Raw genomic sequence first — 17,007 nt, 5'->3', positions numbered from 1 at the left:
ATCCCATCACAAGACAGAAGATTGAGAAGCATCAGTGATCACCAGAGACAGGAGATCTGGCAAGCTATAGTCATGGTCTAACACACCAGAACAATGAGTAGGGACTGTGAATATCAAGTCATGCAATTGGATTAGGAAACAAAAGTGATGGCTGACCAGACACAGCCCATGGTGTCTGCAAGATGAGAAGAGAACAAAGCAAGCGTCTTGGGGATCCATTGGGAAAGCAGCAAAGTAGGGAGAAGAGATACCTATTAAGGAATTTCACAGGCACTTAAACACAGAGCACTGCTAATCCACTCTGCTAAATGTTTGCTGACTTACCTGTGAAGGTTGTGTTAGGATGGAAGGTGAAGCAGACTCAAGAGTAGGGAGCTGGGGTTCCCCCCCCTTCCTTTTGTGTCACCTTGGACAAGGGGCTTTGTTCCTTCCTAGCTGTGTCCTCTTTTGCAAAAAGGGATTAGACTGAAGTGTTTCATAAGCCCCTTTTAATTTGCAACATTCTAAAATTCCATGGCATGTCAAAATAAGAGAGTAATGCAAATGCCTCTTTTTAATAGCCAGCCTTCAAAACAACCAAAATAGCAAGGACTGCCTACAGGTGCCAGCCAGTATTACTGAGAGCCCAAATCGGGCACATTCATCACAAAACGAAGAAAATGCATCCGATCTATTCTACAGAAATCAGATCATCCTGAGGAAGAGAAATGTGTCAAAAAGTACCAAGTATGTGCTGAAATAGGAAATATTGTTCTAGTTGCAGGTGACCTTTCATGGCAAGATCATTCACTCGCTGGTTATGCTGTCAAGTAACTTACTACTGCCCTTTAAAGGTCATTGCTATGGGTGTGCCCCTGGGTGCTTCTTAATATATGCCTCTGATTTACTTCTTCCTGGTAAAATACATCCTATTATGAAGCATGCCCCCCAACACTCTGAGTCTGGTGGCAAACATATTTCCCCATTGCATTAGAAGCATATTGCATGCAACTAGCCCTTCTATATTACGTGCATTTTTATTGTGTCTGCATTATTTTCACTAAAGTTATTATTTTAGAAAGAAAAAAAAAAACAAGCATATTGCATTTAAATGTATTGGTGGAAGTGGGGAACGGAAGGAAGGACACTCCATTGCAAAACCTTTGTAACCTGCATTAGGGAAGTTGAAACAGCCCCCACTGGTGCTACAGGGAAACCTTTTTCTCTCTTCTATAAAAGAACACGCAGGCTCTGTTTGCCAGAGACTATGTATGTATGTAAACTCAGCTCCTCTTCAAGCTTTTCTAGTTCAAGGTACTAGTTCTGGGGGGGGCCAAGTCATACTGGGTTCTGATTCGTTAATTTAAAAAAGGCTAGGACTCTATGGCTGGAAACACTCACTCTGGTGAGGGGTACCTGGGGCAGGCCCAACAGCTAGCTGGGTAAAAAGGAAGATGGCCAGAGCAGGGGACCCAGTAGACCTGCCTAAACCCAAACTATTAGATTAGACCTTCTAAAGATGCACATAAGAGTAGGAGTCCTGTGGCTGTAGGTGGATTTCGTCCCAATTAGGGGGAGGGGGGAGCTGGGGCAGTTAGCTTATTATGAAAATATTTCTTTGGTAACTATTTTCAAAGGATCAAGGAGAGAGCTTTTCTCTAGTGTAGTGACCAATTGCTACCACTGCTCTTGTTGGGTTTCTAATGAGCTCAGAATGAACAGGAACTGAGATATAAAGTGGTATGTGAGTGCATTCGTTACCCAGGGTAAATTATCATAAATTTGGTGCTCAAAACAACAGGAGTTTTTTCTCTCTTGATTCAGGAATCTAGATGTCTGACATCAAGGTGTCAGTGTGATTGGTTTCACAGAGAGGTTCCCAGGAATTGTGTGCTCCAGGCCTTTCTCCTAGATCCTTGGCTTCAATTTGCATCACTCTGATCTCCCCCTCTGTCCTCACATAGTTTTCCTCTGTGTCACTGCGTCTGTGTGGCTCAAATCCCCCTCTCCTTTCTCGTATAAGGACACCAGTTATTGGAATTGGAGTGAGCCCACTCTCCATCTAGGATGATCTTATCTCAAGATCTTAACTCGACAAAATCTTTATTTCCAAGTAAGGTCACATTTGCAGGTACCAGGGTTTAAGACTTGGACATATCTTTTGGGGATTTCTATTTAAGCTACCGCACTGAGGTTAGTTTTTCATGAGAAAATAACCAATTATGTCTAAGAAGAGTATGGGCGGAAGACTGACTCTTCTCATTTTTTTCTTTTTTTTAATTTGAATTTTTTTATGATTCTTATTTTTTCCCATGATGGAACTGGAGACCCGCATACTAAGTGAAGTCAGTCGGAAAGAGAAAGACAAATACCATATGATATCATTTATATCTCCTTATTTTTATTCATCATTCATGGGTGGGAATAACCTGAGATTCACTTGTCTGCAAGTAGGCAGGTGAGAATACAAATCCATTCCCATCCACATGCTGAACAACTGGGTCTAAACAGGCCCACTCTTCCACTGACTAAACATGACACATATGCCAAACTGCCTTTTAGTAAGTGCAAGTGCTTCATGACTACCCACCTTACAGGCCAGCCCTCAGGGATTATTGTTTTAAAAGTGACCAATAGGCAATTTTACCTATAACACTGTGGCTACCACCAGGAATGGGAAGCAGAAATAAAGAAGGAAAAACTAAGCCAACATGTTTCATATTCCATTTTATGGGATATAATTCATACTTAATATCACCTGAATTAGTCTCTTGGTACTATGTCTCTTGAAGTAGAATTTTTAAATATTTTCATTTTCATGAATAAGTTTTTTTAAGAAAGAATTGGTGATGGAGTTCCCACCATGGCCTTAGCAGTAACAATCCCCACTAGTATCCATGAAGACGCAGGTTCAATTCCTGGCCTCGCTCAGTGGGTGAAGGATCCGGTGTTGCCATGGGTGTGGGTTGCAGACATGGCTTGGATTTGGCTTTGCTGTGGCTATGGTATAGGTCTTAGCTGCAGCTCCAATTCAACCCCTAGCCTGGGAATTTCCATACACTGTGGACGTGGCCCTAAAAAGCCAAAAAGAAAAAAAAAGAAAGGAAGGAAGGAAGAAAGGAAAAGAAAGAGAGAGAGAAGGGAGGGAGGAAAGGAAAGAAGTAAGAAAGGAAGGAAGCATATCAAACCATTCTCCTTTCATGAAATTTTGTGTTTTAAAGGGAAAGGGATATAGAATTAGGAACCACAAATAAGGGTTCTAGAATGGGCTGCAGTGCCAACTGGGTGACTTAGGCAAATAGTTCCTAGGTCTTGTGTGATTATCCCTTGTAAACCAGGTGCAAGCAATGTGCACAGCTCTCCACCTGGTTCTATATCAGAGTCATACCCTAGATAACTATGTCCCAGAGTCTGACCACATGGACAATTCCAGGGGCTACAGTCAGGCCTTCCCACAGAGCTAAGGAATTTAGAAGGAGTGGGGAGGGAAGGCCATTAAAATTTATAAAATTTAAAGTTGAAAAGCCTTTGCTGGCCTCTCCCAGCTTTCTTTCCCTGTATTGATGCACAAACTTGCTTGGCATTATAGTTACCTTGCTAACCAACAGTCCTCATCAAATCACGAACCAGGAGGGTCCATGCTACCTATGCTGGGAGAGCATACACACAAAATAAAGTCAGAGTTACCAGTAGTTTCTCTGTGCAGTAGAAGAGAAACCTTTCCTGAAAGTATCCAAGGCAGAGTTTGAAAGCCCTTGGGTCTTCATCTTACCCTTGGACTTTAGAAAATACTTTACCTTGAGTCTTCAGAGCAGATGTCATGGGTATTGACAAAGCCTGTATAGGTTCAGGTATGTGTGGTGGAGGGTTGGGTGGGGGGAGAAAGACAGACATGGAAATAACAAATCTTGGTTTTTAAACCAAGATTTAGAATGTGGATCTGTGTACCCAAACATACACAGCTTCTTCTAGAGACTAAGACTTCAAGTTCCCTAAGACACTTTAACAGGTGGGAAATTTTTTCAGTGGGAAAATTCATGGCTGGTTAATTTAAGTCATTTATGAATAATGGTAGAGCTTCAAGTGAAGTAAAAATTCTTTGTAATTCAAGAGGTGATTGAGTCTTCAATGAGCCCATGCCTTGTGTTCAACTTCTAAGAAATACTGACTTAAAGAAGATGAGTCTATGTTACGGAGTATATTGGGAGGAGCGAATCAGTTATATCCATCACTAATCTATCCTAAGCAAAGTTTCAGCGCCTCACTTCTATAGCTAGTTGTTTTGAAGATATGGAAGAGAAGCATGTTTTCATTACTACTTTCATTACTAAATCAAAGAACATTTTTTTACTGACAACAGTATTAATCAAAGGACAGAGATATTTTTCATTCAATTGCTATTTATCGAGCACTTCTTTGGTACTGACTATCAGATAATAGACACTCAATGGAAATGTAGATGCAGACCCTACACCCGTGGAGCTTGTAGAGCAGTAGAAGAGACTGACTAATAAACAGACAGTTGCATGCATGTATGATAACCTATCTCCCCTTGTCCGTGTATGGCCCCCTAACAACAAGGGTGGACCTCAACAACCATGTTAAGATACAGGACTCTGTATCCTTCAGCCATTGTGATTATCCCAAGGTTGGGTACGTACTTCCAACTGGTTGGGCAGAATCTCTTTCCTGTCTTTAAGGATTGAGATTGAGAAATGCTAGTGTATCAGAGTGGATGGCTTGAACTGGGTAAAGAGGAGCTGGGGCCAGAAGAAAAGGAGCATTTGAGCTGGCATGGAGATGCCTAACAGAGTATGCTGGCCTTTAAGAGAGATGTAAGAAGAGAAGGCAGGAGACTGCAAGACTCTGAAGGGAGGAGGGGAGGGAGACCGAGCCATGACTTAGCTTCCCAGCTACTGAATTGGTTCCTACTTTTCTTGAGGCCTAAGTCGTGCACCTTTGCTTTGGGTTCCATGAGATTTCCCAGTGCATTCTTTCCGTAATGTTTTAGCTTGCTTTATTTAAAATGCGGTTCCTGGAGTTCCTGTCATGGCTCAGTGGTCAACGAATCCAACTAGGAACCAGGAGGTTGCGGGTTCGATCCCTGGCCTTGCTCAGTGGGTTAAGGATCCGGCGTTGCTGTGAGCTGTGGTGTAGGTTGCAGACGTGGCTCGGATCCTGCATAGCTATGGCTCTGGTGTAGGCCAGTGGCTATAGCTCCGATTCGACCCCTAGCCTGGGAACCTCCATATGCTGCGAGAGCAAAAAGCACAAAAAGACAAAAAAATAAAATTAAAATAAAATAAAATGCGGTTCCTTCAGTTATTTCCAAAATATCTGGACTAAGACAGGTTCTTATAGGGATAAGACTATGATGTTATGAGATCACCTAGGAAGGAACTAACTCAATTTTATGGGAATCCTGAAGGATTCCCAAGTGAAGTAGTATCTGAGCTGAATCTTAAAGAATGAGTAGAAGCCAGCCAGGCAGAGAGCAGGTGGGGAACAGGTAGAGGGAATAGCACACGCCGAGCCCAGAGGCTAGATACCATGGCACAGCATAGGAGCTATAAGAGGTTCTCTGTGGGTGAAGCATGGGTAGGGTGGTATATGTTTGTGGGAAGCAAGGATCAGTGTCAGGGGATGAGGCTTGGGAGGTAAACTGGACCCACATCATAGAGGGCCTTATCAAGTCATGCACCTTGTAACTTGGAATTTGAACAGAAAAGGCTTCTTTCAGAAAACAAATTCTGTTTGGCTTGGGCAGAAGCAGCACCATGCCAAGTCCTACTGGAGCCTGAGGCATAAGAACAAACATCAGTAATACTCATTCTGTCCTTATTTAAAGTGTTGATGTTTTGTTCATCATGGATCTTTTGGCATTAACGTCAACTTTTTAAAATACTGCGTTAATGGGGTGGACCGAGAGATTGGGGTTGATAGATGCAAATGGTGACATTTAGAATGAATAGACAATGAGGTCCTACTGTACAGCATGGGGACTGTGTCCAGTCTCTTGGGACAGAGCATGATGGGGGGATGATATGAGGAAAAGAATGAGCACTTTGCTGTACAGCAGAAATTGATACAACATAATAAATCAACTATACCTTTAAAAATACAAAATAAAATAAAATACCGCATTAGCAATGTTGACTAAAAGCAACATGCTGTATAGCACAGAAAACTCTACCCAATGTTTTGTGATAAGCTATGTGGGAAAAGAATCGGAAAGAGAATGGGCTTGTCTACATGTATAAATATATACATGTATAAATGAATCACTTTGTTGCACAGGAGAAATTATCATAACCTTGTAAATCAACTATACCTCAAGAAAACTTTTAAAAATGGGAAAAAATTAAAAATTAGGTGTTCCCTTTGTGGCTCAGCGGTTAACGAACCTGACTAGGATCCAGGGTTCAATCCCTGGCCTCGCTCAGTGGGTTAAGGATCCAGTATTGCTGTGAGCCGTGGTGTAGGTCACAGATGCGGCTCGGATCCAGCATTGCTGTTGTGGTGTAGGCCAGCAGCTGTAGCTCTAATTTGATCCCTAGCCTGGGGATTTCCATACGCTTTGGGTGCAGCCCTAAAAATCAAAAAAAAAAAAAAAAAAAGATTACTGCTGCATTAAAATATTGTTTATCTTTATCACTGCTTTTGTGGCTGCTCCCTTAAATTTTACACTTGAAAGAGGTGCCTCACTCACCTCACCTCATCCCTGGCTCTGGAGAGAAGCCAGACATTGAAAACTCATGCCACAGATGAGATTTGCTTCAAGCAGTACAGCATCACATTGAAAACAATGTGCAACAACTGCTTAATAATTTTTAAAATTACATCCTAAGCCATGGTCCTTTTCTTCCATCAAATTACCTAAAAACAAATTCCAGGGTAGGAGTTGAGTATTGAAGGGTTTTTTGGGCAGTACTCAGAAGGGAGGTGAGATTCAGCAGAGAAGCTGACCTGCTGAGCAGAGAACTCCCCAAGCTGGGGGCAATTATGGGCTGGAAAGCCACTTTTGATTAGTCCTAATTGAGGCAAGGGACCCAGGCCTTTGTGCCCATATAGCGTAGGCCAGCCATTGGCTGTGGGTGCTGCAGAAATGGTAGGGCAGTTCCCCAATGCCAAAGGCAGTTTCCAGGAACTCATGCAATAGTCAGGAACTGATGTTTAAAGTTTTCCTGTAGATCGTTGCATTTCATAGCTTTTAGACGCTGACCCTGTATTTACATATAGTGAGTGGGCCAGAAAGAGTTTAGCAGGTACTTAGGTAGAATCCTGCATAGTGGTTACATTGTGAAAAAGCGGTAACTATTAGTATGAGTAATAGCTGTAAAAGAACTGTAAATATGCCATGATATTAAGTAGCTGGTTCAATATTTATGTCCACTGTGTTTCTTTCACTGTGTGAGATGTTGAGGATTTAAAGAACAAAACAGACAGGGTTTCTCAGTCTTTGAGAAATGTGTAGTTGCATGTGAGAGCCTTCGTACAGTTTTCATTGTAATAAATGTCTTGACAAAGGCATGCACAAGGGCTGTGGGAGAGCCCAGCTTGGGTTTTGAAAAGGAGAGGATGTCTGAATTGATGCTCAAAGGATGACAGAGAGTTATTCAGATGGGAGTGGTGAAATATGGAGTTAAGAAAGAAAGGGCCTCTTCCTAACATTACATGTAGTTCGGCATGGCCAGGGGATGGTGTGGGGTGACAAGGTCGTGAGCATCAGGAATAGAAGCAGCCACTCCGTGCCGTGTCTTCCTCCTTAGTCCAGTTGGGAATGGAGAGGTGGCGGCAGAGCATCCTCTCTGGCTCAATCCACTGTTCTATGATGGGGGTACTTGGAGCTTCGTAAAATTGTAGAAATTGAAAATTCTACCAGGAAATAGGTATGCAGTATCAGCAAAGATCATATAATTCTGCTTTACGATGTGTATTTGCAGCATCATTTGTGGTCTGAAGTGACATATTTAGAAAGTCTATGACTAATTAAATTGGGCTGGAGCATGTTTAGAGGACTTTTGAAAACAAATGCTCAGTCATCTTTGGCAATGTCTTTCTTGAAAGTCTAGCAATTGAGACATCTTAAAGTCTTTTTTTCTCCAGCTTGCTATCATATATGTTATTTTCCTCTTGGTTATACTTTATCTGTATAGTTTATGCTGATGCAAATGTTGGAGATGGCACCTACCTGTGTTTAGTGTGTTTTGTGTGATATGTAACACACCATCAGGGAATTTAGGTCTCTTTTACATGCCATCTGGTGATTCAGTGATATGTGTGTGAATAAACAGTGACTCTGCTGTTTAACTACTTAGTATGTGCATTTAATTAAGTGCACAAATTCCTACAGGCATGTGGTTAAAGGGGCTTTGGCAGATTTCCCCTCTGGAGGGCTTGGCATTATGTAGCTGGAACTCTCACTGGCATTGGAATTCCAAACATGCCTGCAATTGCAACAATAAGTAGTGGTTTAATATCGTCAAGGCTTTATCATCTCACGTTTCAGTTTATAGCCCAAGCAGTTTAATAACTCACATGGAAATAGAGTCTAGTTATTTTTAGATGTACTATTATCTGTTTGCCTTATACAAAATTATCGTTTATGAACCAAAGAAAAAGGGATGAATACCAAAATGACAAAGCAACTCAATGAGCATGGTATTTAAAAATTAAAAAAAAAACCCACAAAACTAAAGTATTTTTTCTAAAATGCGATGACCAAAACATGATACTTTGGAATTTAATTTAAACTATTTCAGACTAAAATTGAATGTGTGTGTGTGTGTGTGTGTGTGTGTGTGTGTGTGTGGTATTTTTGAATGGGCACCTTTCCCAGTAGATAGTATTGAATTTCATTTGAAATGACGCATGGGGAAAAGAATGAAAACCAGGAAGAGATTGCCTCCAGCTCTCACACCTTCTCTGATTTAGAGAGAATGAATATATCCTGGATCTCAGTTTAGCTTTAACAATCATATCCCCTGAAAAGATGCAAAATAAAAGCAAGCATAAACGAGATGTGATAGAAAGTCCCATTTGACTTGATCTCTAGACATCAGGACATCTGTGTGACTAAATGCTCTGCTTACTTCTCAGCAACTTGTTTGTGATCAACAAAGAGAGAAGGGGGGCGAGGAGCGCAGGGAAGCCCCTCAAGGTGTGAGCATCTGAGGAGGTCAGTGTGAGGCTGCAGGAACACCCTGTCTTCCAAACAGGCAGGTATTGATCTGTCCTTGTTGGCTGAGAGCTCCCTATGGAAAGGCTGCAGCCACAGCTGTGGGCTTGTAACCATGTTACGACTTGCCAAACAAATCCCCAATTAAACCAAAGAAGAAAGAGACAGTGAATCTATCTTTCCTTCTGAGGATAATCAGAGATTTTTTAAAAATCCTCTTGCCTGGTGAAAGAGACACTGTCATTGTAAATTGCATACGTGATATGTATATGATGTATATGATGCTTGTTGTATTCCTGATGCTTCTTTTCCATTGCTTCTTCTTGCTGGAGACTTCGAATCCCAGAACAGACTCCTGTAAGGTTTTGTAGACAGTTTGGCAGCTGAGAAACACTGTATCTGCTAGAGCATCATTTTATCTGCTAGGAAGTGTTCAGATCATTCTTGAACGCCATATATCGTTCCTCAGAATGTGGGTTGGTTTATCCCCCTTAGCGCCTATGTTTTTTCTGCTCATGACCAGGAAAGTAGTAAATATAATATGTCTATATTTGCTGGTCTGTGACCTGACCTCACACAACTCAGACTTCCACCTCAATCACCTTCTGGAAAGTTCCTGTAATCATGGAAACCCACCACCTCCCTCTGTGGTCATCCTCCCTGATCACTCTGCTTATTGGGCTCCACAGTTGCGCCTCCTCCTGGAAAACCTCTTCCTTGAGCTCCCAGGACAGGGCAGACTCCCACCCCAAAGCTGGCCTCCTGCCTTTCTTAGTCTCCTGTAAAAACTTCATTAGTTTGGATTCCTCCTTCCTGTCGATCTAGTCTATAGCTTTCACAAGAGTCTCTCCTTTCCCCTGGCCCTTCCTAATCTCATCCACTCTCGTGAAACAATAGCCTTTCTTTTTTTTTTCCAGAAACTCAATCTCAGCCTCGCAGCCACACCCTAGACCATCCTTGTCATCCATGAGCAGACAGGTGTTACCTTCCATTCTGCAGATGTAAACATGGAACTCGACTTAATGCCCATTGTCTTCTGAGTCACACTGGCTCAAATCCTAGTTGTATTGTCTCTTTTCCCTGGTTTTCTGACTGCCTGGAAGCCATGAGAATGTGCCTGGCAGAACTCCTGATTGATAGAAGGCACCTGCCAGGCTTCCTGCTCCCCCCTGGTGACCTGCTACAGGACATGGGGGTACCAAGAATCACCGCTTCCTGGAAGAGACTACAGGAGCCTCAGTGGCTTTGCCAGATCTTTCTCAGACTGCAGTCCAAGAGCCTTCCACCTTCCCTCCCTGCTGCCCTGGGGGGTCAGACTTGGCCCTGCCAGCCTTCCTTGGCTCTCTCCCCATCCCTCCCTCACAAGCATTTCCCCCACCCCCCGCCGCCGCCCCCTGAATCTTTGCAGGTCGAATTGTATCTTGGCATCTGATTCTCAGAGGATCTAAACTACTACAAATTCCCATCCAGATGGACTTTTGACTATCCTCGTAATGATGCTGACAGACATCTTTGTCCTTTTTTCCTCAAATCTGTGTTAAGTTCTTAGGGCTGCTGTAACAGTGTCACCAACTGTGTGCCTTAAACAAGAGGAATTGATTGTCTTGCAGTTGCAGAGGGTGAATGTCTGAAATCAAGATGTCAGCAGATTAGGGTCTGTTTGAACGAAAAATCGGTTCCACCACCAATCGCTTCTTCCTGGTGACAGTTATCAGTTGTTAGCATCCCTAGGCCCATAGGGGCACCAGTGCCATCTCTGCCTCTGTCTTCACACAGTGCTGCCCCTCTGTCTTCCGTATTTTAACTAAAATATAGTCAACGGTCCTCCCCATCACGGCCAACCCGTTCCCTCCCAACTGCCTAATGCACCATATAAGGCCCTCTGAGGGTGGTGCTCTCACACCTCCGACCCTCCCACCCTAGTCTAGTCAAGCCTGAGTATCCTCTATTGCCTGAATGCTTCCCGTGCTTCCCTATCTCTTTGCTCCTTACACCCTCACTTCTTCTTTCCTGTTATCCCTCTCCTTCCCCACGATGGCTCCGCTTAGCAAAACACAGTCCATCTTCCAGACACACCCAAGGGTACCTTACGCAAGATGCCACAACCAGAACCGATCTTTGTCCGCGGAGATTTCCTATAGTATTATCGTTCCACCCCAGACTGCCTTATATTTCATGATTTGTGCCTGTCTTATCCCCAAACTGTACATTTCTTGAAGATCTGAACAATAATATCTTTTCAGATTTTTAACCCCTAGACATTACTTATCCATGTATAAAGACACATCGGGTGCTCACTTAAAACTCATTTAAAAGGATGAAATGTGTGGCATTCCTGTCGTGGCTCAGCAGAAATGAATCTGACTTGCATCCATGAGGATTCAGGTTCCATCCCTGGCCTCGCTCAGTGGGTTAGGAATCTGGCATTGCTGTGAGCTATGGTGTAGGTTGCAGATGCAGCTCAGATCCTGAGTTGCTGTCGCTGTGGCTGGCAGCTGTAGTTCCAATTCAGCCCCTAGCCTGGAACTTCCATATGCTGCAGGTGTGGCCCTAAAAAAAAAAAAAAAAAAAAATGAAATGTGGTCAAGCTATAGGGGAAAAAATATTATTATTTATGAAAAAGGATGAGTTCATTGGATATTGGATTCATGGATATGGTGGAATACCACTCAGAAAAGTAGGGACTCTTCCTAGAGGGTAACAGTATTGGGGAGGGAGTGATGTAAGGTGGTTGAGAGGGGCATGAAGAGAGATGAGCAAGCAGTGATGCGGAGTGAGAGCCTTGAGAATATCAGCCCATCGTCCTCAGGTCTGTGAATGAGAGGAAGCGAACCAATGTCTGCCAGTCTATCATGTCCCCACAAGAAAAGTGATTCTGCTTCTAGTACCATCCCTTGGGCTAGGCAGTATCATCAGCAAAAAGAAGAGTAAGACGGGGTCACAGCAACAGTCATGTTAGCCAGCATATATGATCAAATGCATTTTGGTCTCTGCATGGCCAGCTTGCAATAAGGGGAGGTGAGAGGAGGAAGTGGTCCGCCTGGCATTCTTGGACCACTAAGCCATGGCCCTCTTTCAGCTGCTCTTCCATCTTTCTCTCCCACTATTTTTTTGGCCAAACCCATGGCATATGGAAGTTCCCAGGCCAGGGATGGAATGCAAGCCACTGCAGTGACCCAAGCTGCTGCCATTACAACACTGGATCCTTAACCCACTGCACCACAAAGGAATTCCTCTCCCGCTACTTTTTACGAGACACTCTTGAACTGAAATTGGATACCATTTGGACCTTGCGTAGACTGTATGGTGGATTTCACTCTGTCTATGTCTATATCATATATGACCTGGAGATGACTTCACGTCCCTCTGTCCGATATCTTCCCCCATCCTTAAATATGCTCCAGCTTTTCTCCATGAACCTCTCTAGTGACTCTAACCCATGTGAGCACACCCTTTTGACAGCATTTCATTTGTACCTCTCCTGTGACCGCTGTTCCCCTCTACCACCCTCTGTGTCTACACATCCTTTCCTGCAGGACTCTCAGCTCCCTGGGAACATCAGTGTTAACTTTTTGTAAGTATCTGATTTCCATGCAAGGCCTAGGATGGTCTTTTATACACAATAGACATTCAATAAACATCTCTCTCTCTCTCTCTTTTTTTTTTCCTTGTCTTTTTAGGGCCTCACCCTCAGTATGTGGAAGTTTCTAGGCTAGGGGTTGAATCAGAGCTACAGCTGCCAGCCTACACCATAGTCATGGCAATGCAGGATCTGAGCTGTGTGTGTGATCTACACCACAGCTCGTGGCAATGCCAAATCCTTAACCCACTGAGGGAGGCCAGGGATCAAACTTGCGTCCTCATGGATGCTTATCAGGTTCGTTTCCACTGAGCCACGATGGAACTCCACATCTCTTGAATAAGTAAACAAATGAAGTGACTAAGGACATTTTCATGGCACAGTAGAGGTGACTTTTGCCTGTAAACTACTCCTTCACCTTTGTTTCTCAGACACGTCCAACTATGTTTTGTGTTCTCTTCTTTAATTCCTCCCTGCTCTTCACAAGACTTCAGAATTCAGAGGAAAGAACACCCGTCATTTAAACTATAAGAATACTGCAATTGAAAGTAATTGGTTACATACTGGAGACTCCAGCTGCAATGAATTTTAAATATTGTTTAATTTCTAGTGCATCGTTTCTGTACCATTTTCTTATGTTTTGTGATACGTACTTGAGGTAGCACAGCCAATATTTTTCACTTGGTAACTAATTAGCAACTGAAATTACAAAGTTCATACACATTATAAATGTTCTGCACTTTGAATAACTTGACAGTTAAAAGTGTTTTGAAACAGAGCCAATCCAAAATGACAAATACCTATGTTTCATGATCCCTGTGCTCTGGGAGCCCATAAGCTCTCGTTAAATCTAGATGTGCCAGCTGGGGGTGGTCCAGCTGGGGTTTAGGGCATAGCTTCCTTTCCATGCCCTGATCTGGATTCATTGTCAAGCACTCTGGATTGTTTCCTGACAATCTTTTACTCTCCTTAGAAATAACAACAAGAGTGGGGTTTTCTTCCTTTCAGATTCCTGTTACCATTTTCCCCTTTGTGCCTGCCTGTTGTCATATGTCCTGGTGCCTTGGGGTGAAATGAACTCACAGGAGATTTTGCAACAGGGGGCTGTCTTGTTGAAGTCACTGCTCATACAACTCTCTTCATGCCATAAATCAATTAACAGTTGGTTTTCTTCTAAAATCCTAAGGACGTTCCTTGAGAAAATCTGGGCAATAGAGGGGCTGAAACAATCTAAGAATTGCTCTGTCCTTAGATGATAACATCCTAATCTCTCTATCCCTTTCTTCTTTTCCTAGGTAAGTGGTGTTTTCGTTGCTTCAGGGAGTGGTGATTTGTCTGGTAAGTGTTCATTTTATTGTGGTTCATGGTGTTGCTTCAATGCTGTACATGAATTGCCTGAGAGAACCAAAACGCAAACTGGAAAACACGAGGGGACTTTGGATATGCTTTATATTGAAAGTGCTGGTATGTGTTAAATCTTTTTTAGATTAAATTTTTTTTTTTCCCTGAGCTCTTTGGAGTTATGTCATAGCACACTTTGTTTTCCAGGCTGGAAAAGGGCCCAAGAGTTGATTAAGTGTTGATGAAAATTTGCCTTTCAGAAATTCTTTTTGTGTGACTTTCTTTTCTTTCTTTCTTTCTATTTACTTCTTTCTGCTTTTATTGAATACTTTTTAATCCCCTCCATTCATATTTTGATAAACCGTAAAACTCCACACGGAGACACGTCGCTTAAGTTTTTGCTTGTGTTGTGTTACTCCAGTCTGTCTCGGCTGGATCATTGCCAAGAACCTTCTTCATCTTCCAGTCTCCTTCAGTAAAAAAAAAAGTTTCTTCCTCTGTAGAATATTAGATGGTCCATTGGTACTCTGCATAATGTGGTGATTAAATCCTACTTTATAAAAACACTTTTATGAAGTGACTGAAACTGACACATGCCTACCTTTTCTGGTGATGCTGACACGGATACATTCTTTTATGGATTTCCTGCTGCAGGTTAGTGAGTGAGGGTAGTTGTTTTTCTAGGCATGTTGTTGAGGGCAATATTTCTCCTTTCAAGGAATGGCTGAGGCGTAATCCCAAAGGGAAACAAAAATCAGGGAAAAGAACTAGAGTCCTTTGATTTGTAAGTCAGATTTCATAATAGAATATATATATATGTCTTTTGCATGAAAACAGAGAAAATTAGGCCTCTCTGTGTCTAACATGTCCTTGATTATCTTAAAAGCTATTGATTCAGGTTATTGGTTTTGTTGGAAGTTGTTTTTCCTGAAAGACATTAGATTTGTTTCTGCTGTATTCTGTTATCTACTCCTTCACAGTCTTTATCCAAAATCTCTTGTTTTTACATTAACTGAATGATCTGAGATATATGTAGTTTGTTGCTTGAAGAGCCTTTTTAAAAAAACATTTGGAATTATTGGGCTTTTGACTTTTGATAATCTGACCTTAAAACATGTTTGACTCGCATTTATGGGTGTTTAATAGAATGTGTTTCAAGAAAAGTACCCAGAGGTGAACTAAATTGCTCCTGAAACATTCAAAAGACTGTAGGTGTTGCTTTAAATAACCTGTATGGGCTTTTGACCCCATGCTGTTTTCAGTCCTGTACCAGAATTTTTCTATTAAAGATTCTGGATTAAAAAGATCAGAAAACAGGAGACAGAAAGATGGAAGGGTGAGGAAGGTTAGATTTCAAACTTGCATAGGCTGCTCCCCAGGCTTTGAACCCCATCAGAGATCCACAGACATGTGAACCAAGACATTATTTGAACGACTTGCTTAACAACGGGCTGAATAGTGAACCGCATTTTAAATTGACAAAGTTGGCCCATGCTGGGAGTTTTTTATTCTTTTGCCTTTTGACCTTATTGGATGCCATAAATGAGAGACGGTGGTGTAGGTTTGAAAAGGCCAGGGGCTACTTATTGATACTGCCCCTGTGGTGGGGGAAAAAAATTGGAGGGTGAACAAATGCTGTGTGTTTAACTCCACATCCCTTAGCTCAGGCAACAGTACTAGAAAGACACTTTGTTTCTAGTCTGTAACCCATTTTGGTTTGAGAGCTTCCTTTGTTATTTTAAAATTCTTATCACCACCCAGAAAGGTCAACTCTGGAGGAACGGCTGATTTTTATTTTCACTATAAAGAGAACTCAAAAATATTTTATGTGGGGTAAAGTCTACTTTTCACTTAGGGCTTATGAGTTATAGTGTGCTGCTTCTATTAAGAACATCTTCCACTTTGGTATCAGATGTACTCGAGTTTCTGCCGATGATGTGTCTATGATATTATTTTTCTTATTAAAAAATGCTGACCTAGCATATGATCTATAATATATAATGACCATAATGTATTTCCACTGTGGGGTATAACGAAGTCTGATCATATGAGTGATAGTTGCACAGCCTTCACTTCTATATTGTTTGAAAATTCTGTGGTACTACAAACTAACTGATACTATACCTCTTCAACATTAAATGTTTAATTATGCTAGGTACAATCTGTTATAGAGTATTTATTACAGAATCCAAATATGATCAAATGTATTATAGAATTGGGCTGAATTATGAAAAAATTATAATTAATCTCTGTTCTAGTGGCTTGTGTTAGTGCTAGGCTTGTAATATTTAGTAATAATAGAAATATAATGTATCCTTGTTCTCATGAAACCACATCATCAGGGAGAGACACAGGAAATACTAGCCTTAAAAAAAAAAGGTGGATAACAGTAGAAAATGGGATATGAAGCATGGTATAGAAAATAAGTATTTTAGGAGGATAAAGGACACTGAAAATTTGCACATAGTTAGCTGTGCAGAGAAAATCCAGTTTCTTTTTCTAGCACTAGTCTGACTTTTTTGAGCTCTCAGCATACCAGGTAGGGAGAAATTCAGACTTGCTAGTTAACAAATCTCAATCTCCTCTCATTTAAATAGTTGTGAATAAGTAGGCAAAGTTCAACTTCTTGCAGGTTCTGGCTCAAATAATATCTGCTCTTTCTACCCCAGCTACCACCCTTAGTATGTCTGGGTGCAGAAGAGGGCTCGGGGCATTGTGGTATTGAACTTGGTTTACCTGTGTCCACTGACCTGTGTCAAGGTTTGTGTGGTACATGCGTGGCTGACAGGCTGCTGCTGTGAACTGTGGGTTTGCCTTTGGGGGTTTGACACATCCTCCTGAGATCTAGCTGACTCACAGTTGGCTCCCAACAGGTCTGATCACCCTGTCTCCAGGGTGCAGGGACAGTCTGAGCTGGAGACTTCCCAGC

At 42.1% G+C, this 17,007-nt stretch overlaps 1 protein-coding gene across 1 annotated transcript in view; it reads left to right on the top strand.

The window, feature by feature from the left end:
- Positions 1-14,455, top strand: part of SAMD5 (sterile alpha motif domain containing 5) — a 406,625-nt gene extending 392,170 nt beyond the window's left edge. Inside the window, exon 2 of the mRNA XM_021072102.1 lies at positions 14,033-14,455. Within this exon, the coding sequence (XP_020927761.1) occupies positions 14,033-14,212 (180 nt within the window). The 3' untranslated portion in view covers positions 14,213-14,455. The remainder of the gene's footprint in view (positions 1-14,032) is intronic.

This window comes from Sus scrofa, chromosome 1 (assembly GCF_000003025.6).
Source record: "Sus scrofa isolate TJ Tabasco breed Duroc chromosome 1, Sscrofa11.1, whole genome shotgun sequence".
Taxonomy (NCBI): Eukaryota; Metazoa; Chordata; class Mammalia; order Artiodactyla; family Suidae; genus Sus; species Sus scrofa.
This window is presented reverse-complemented; position numbering and strand designations above follow the sequence as displayed.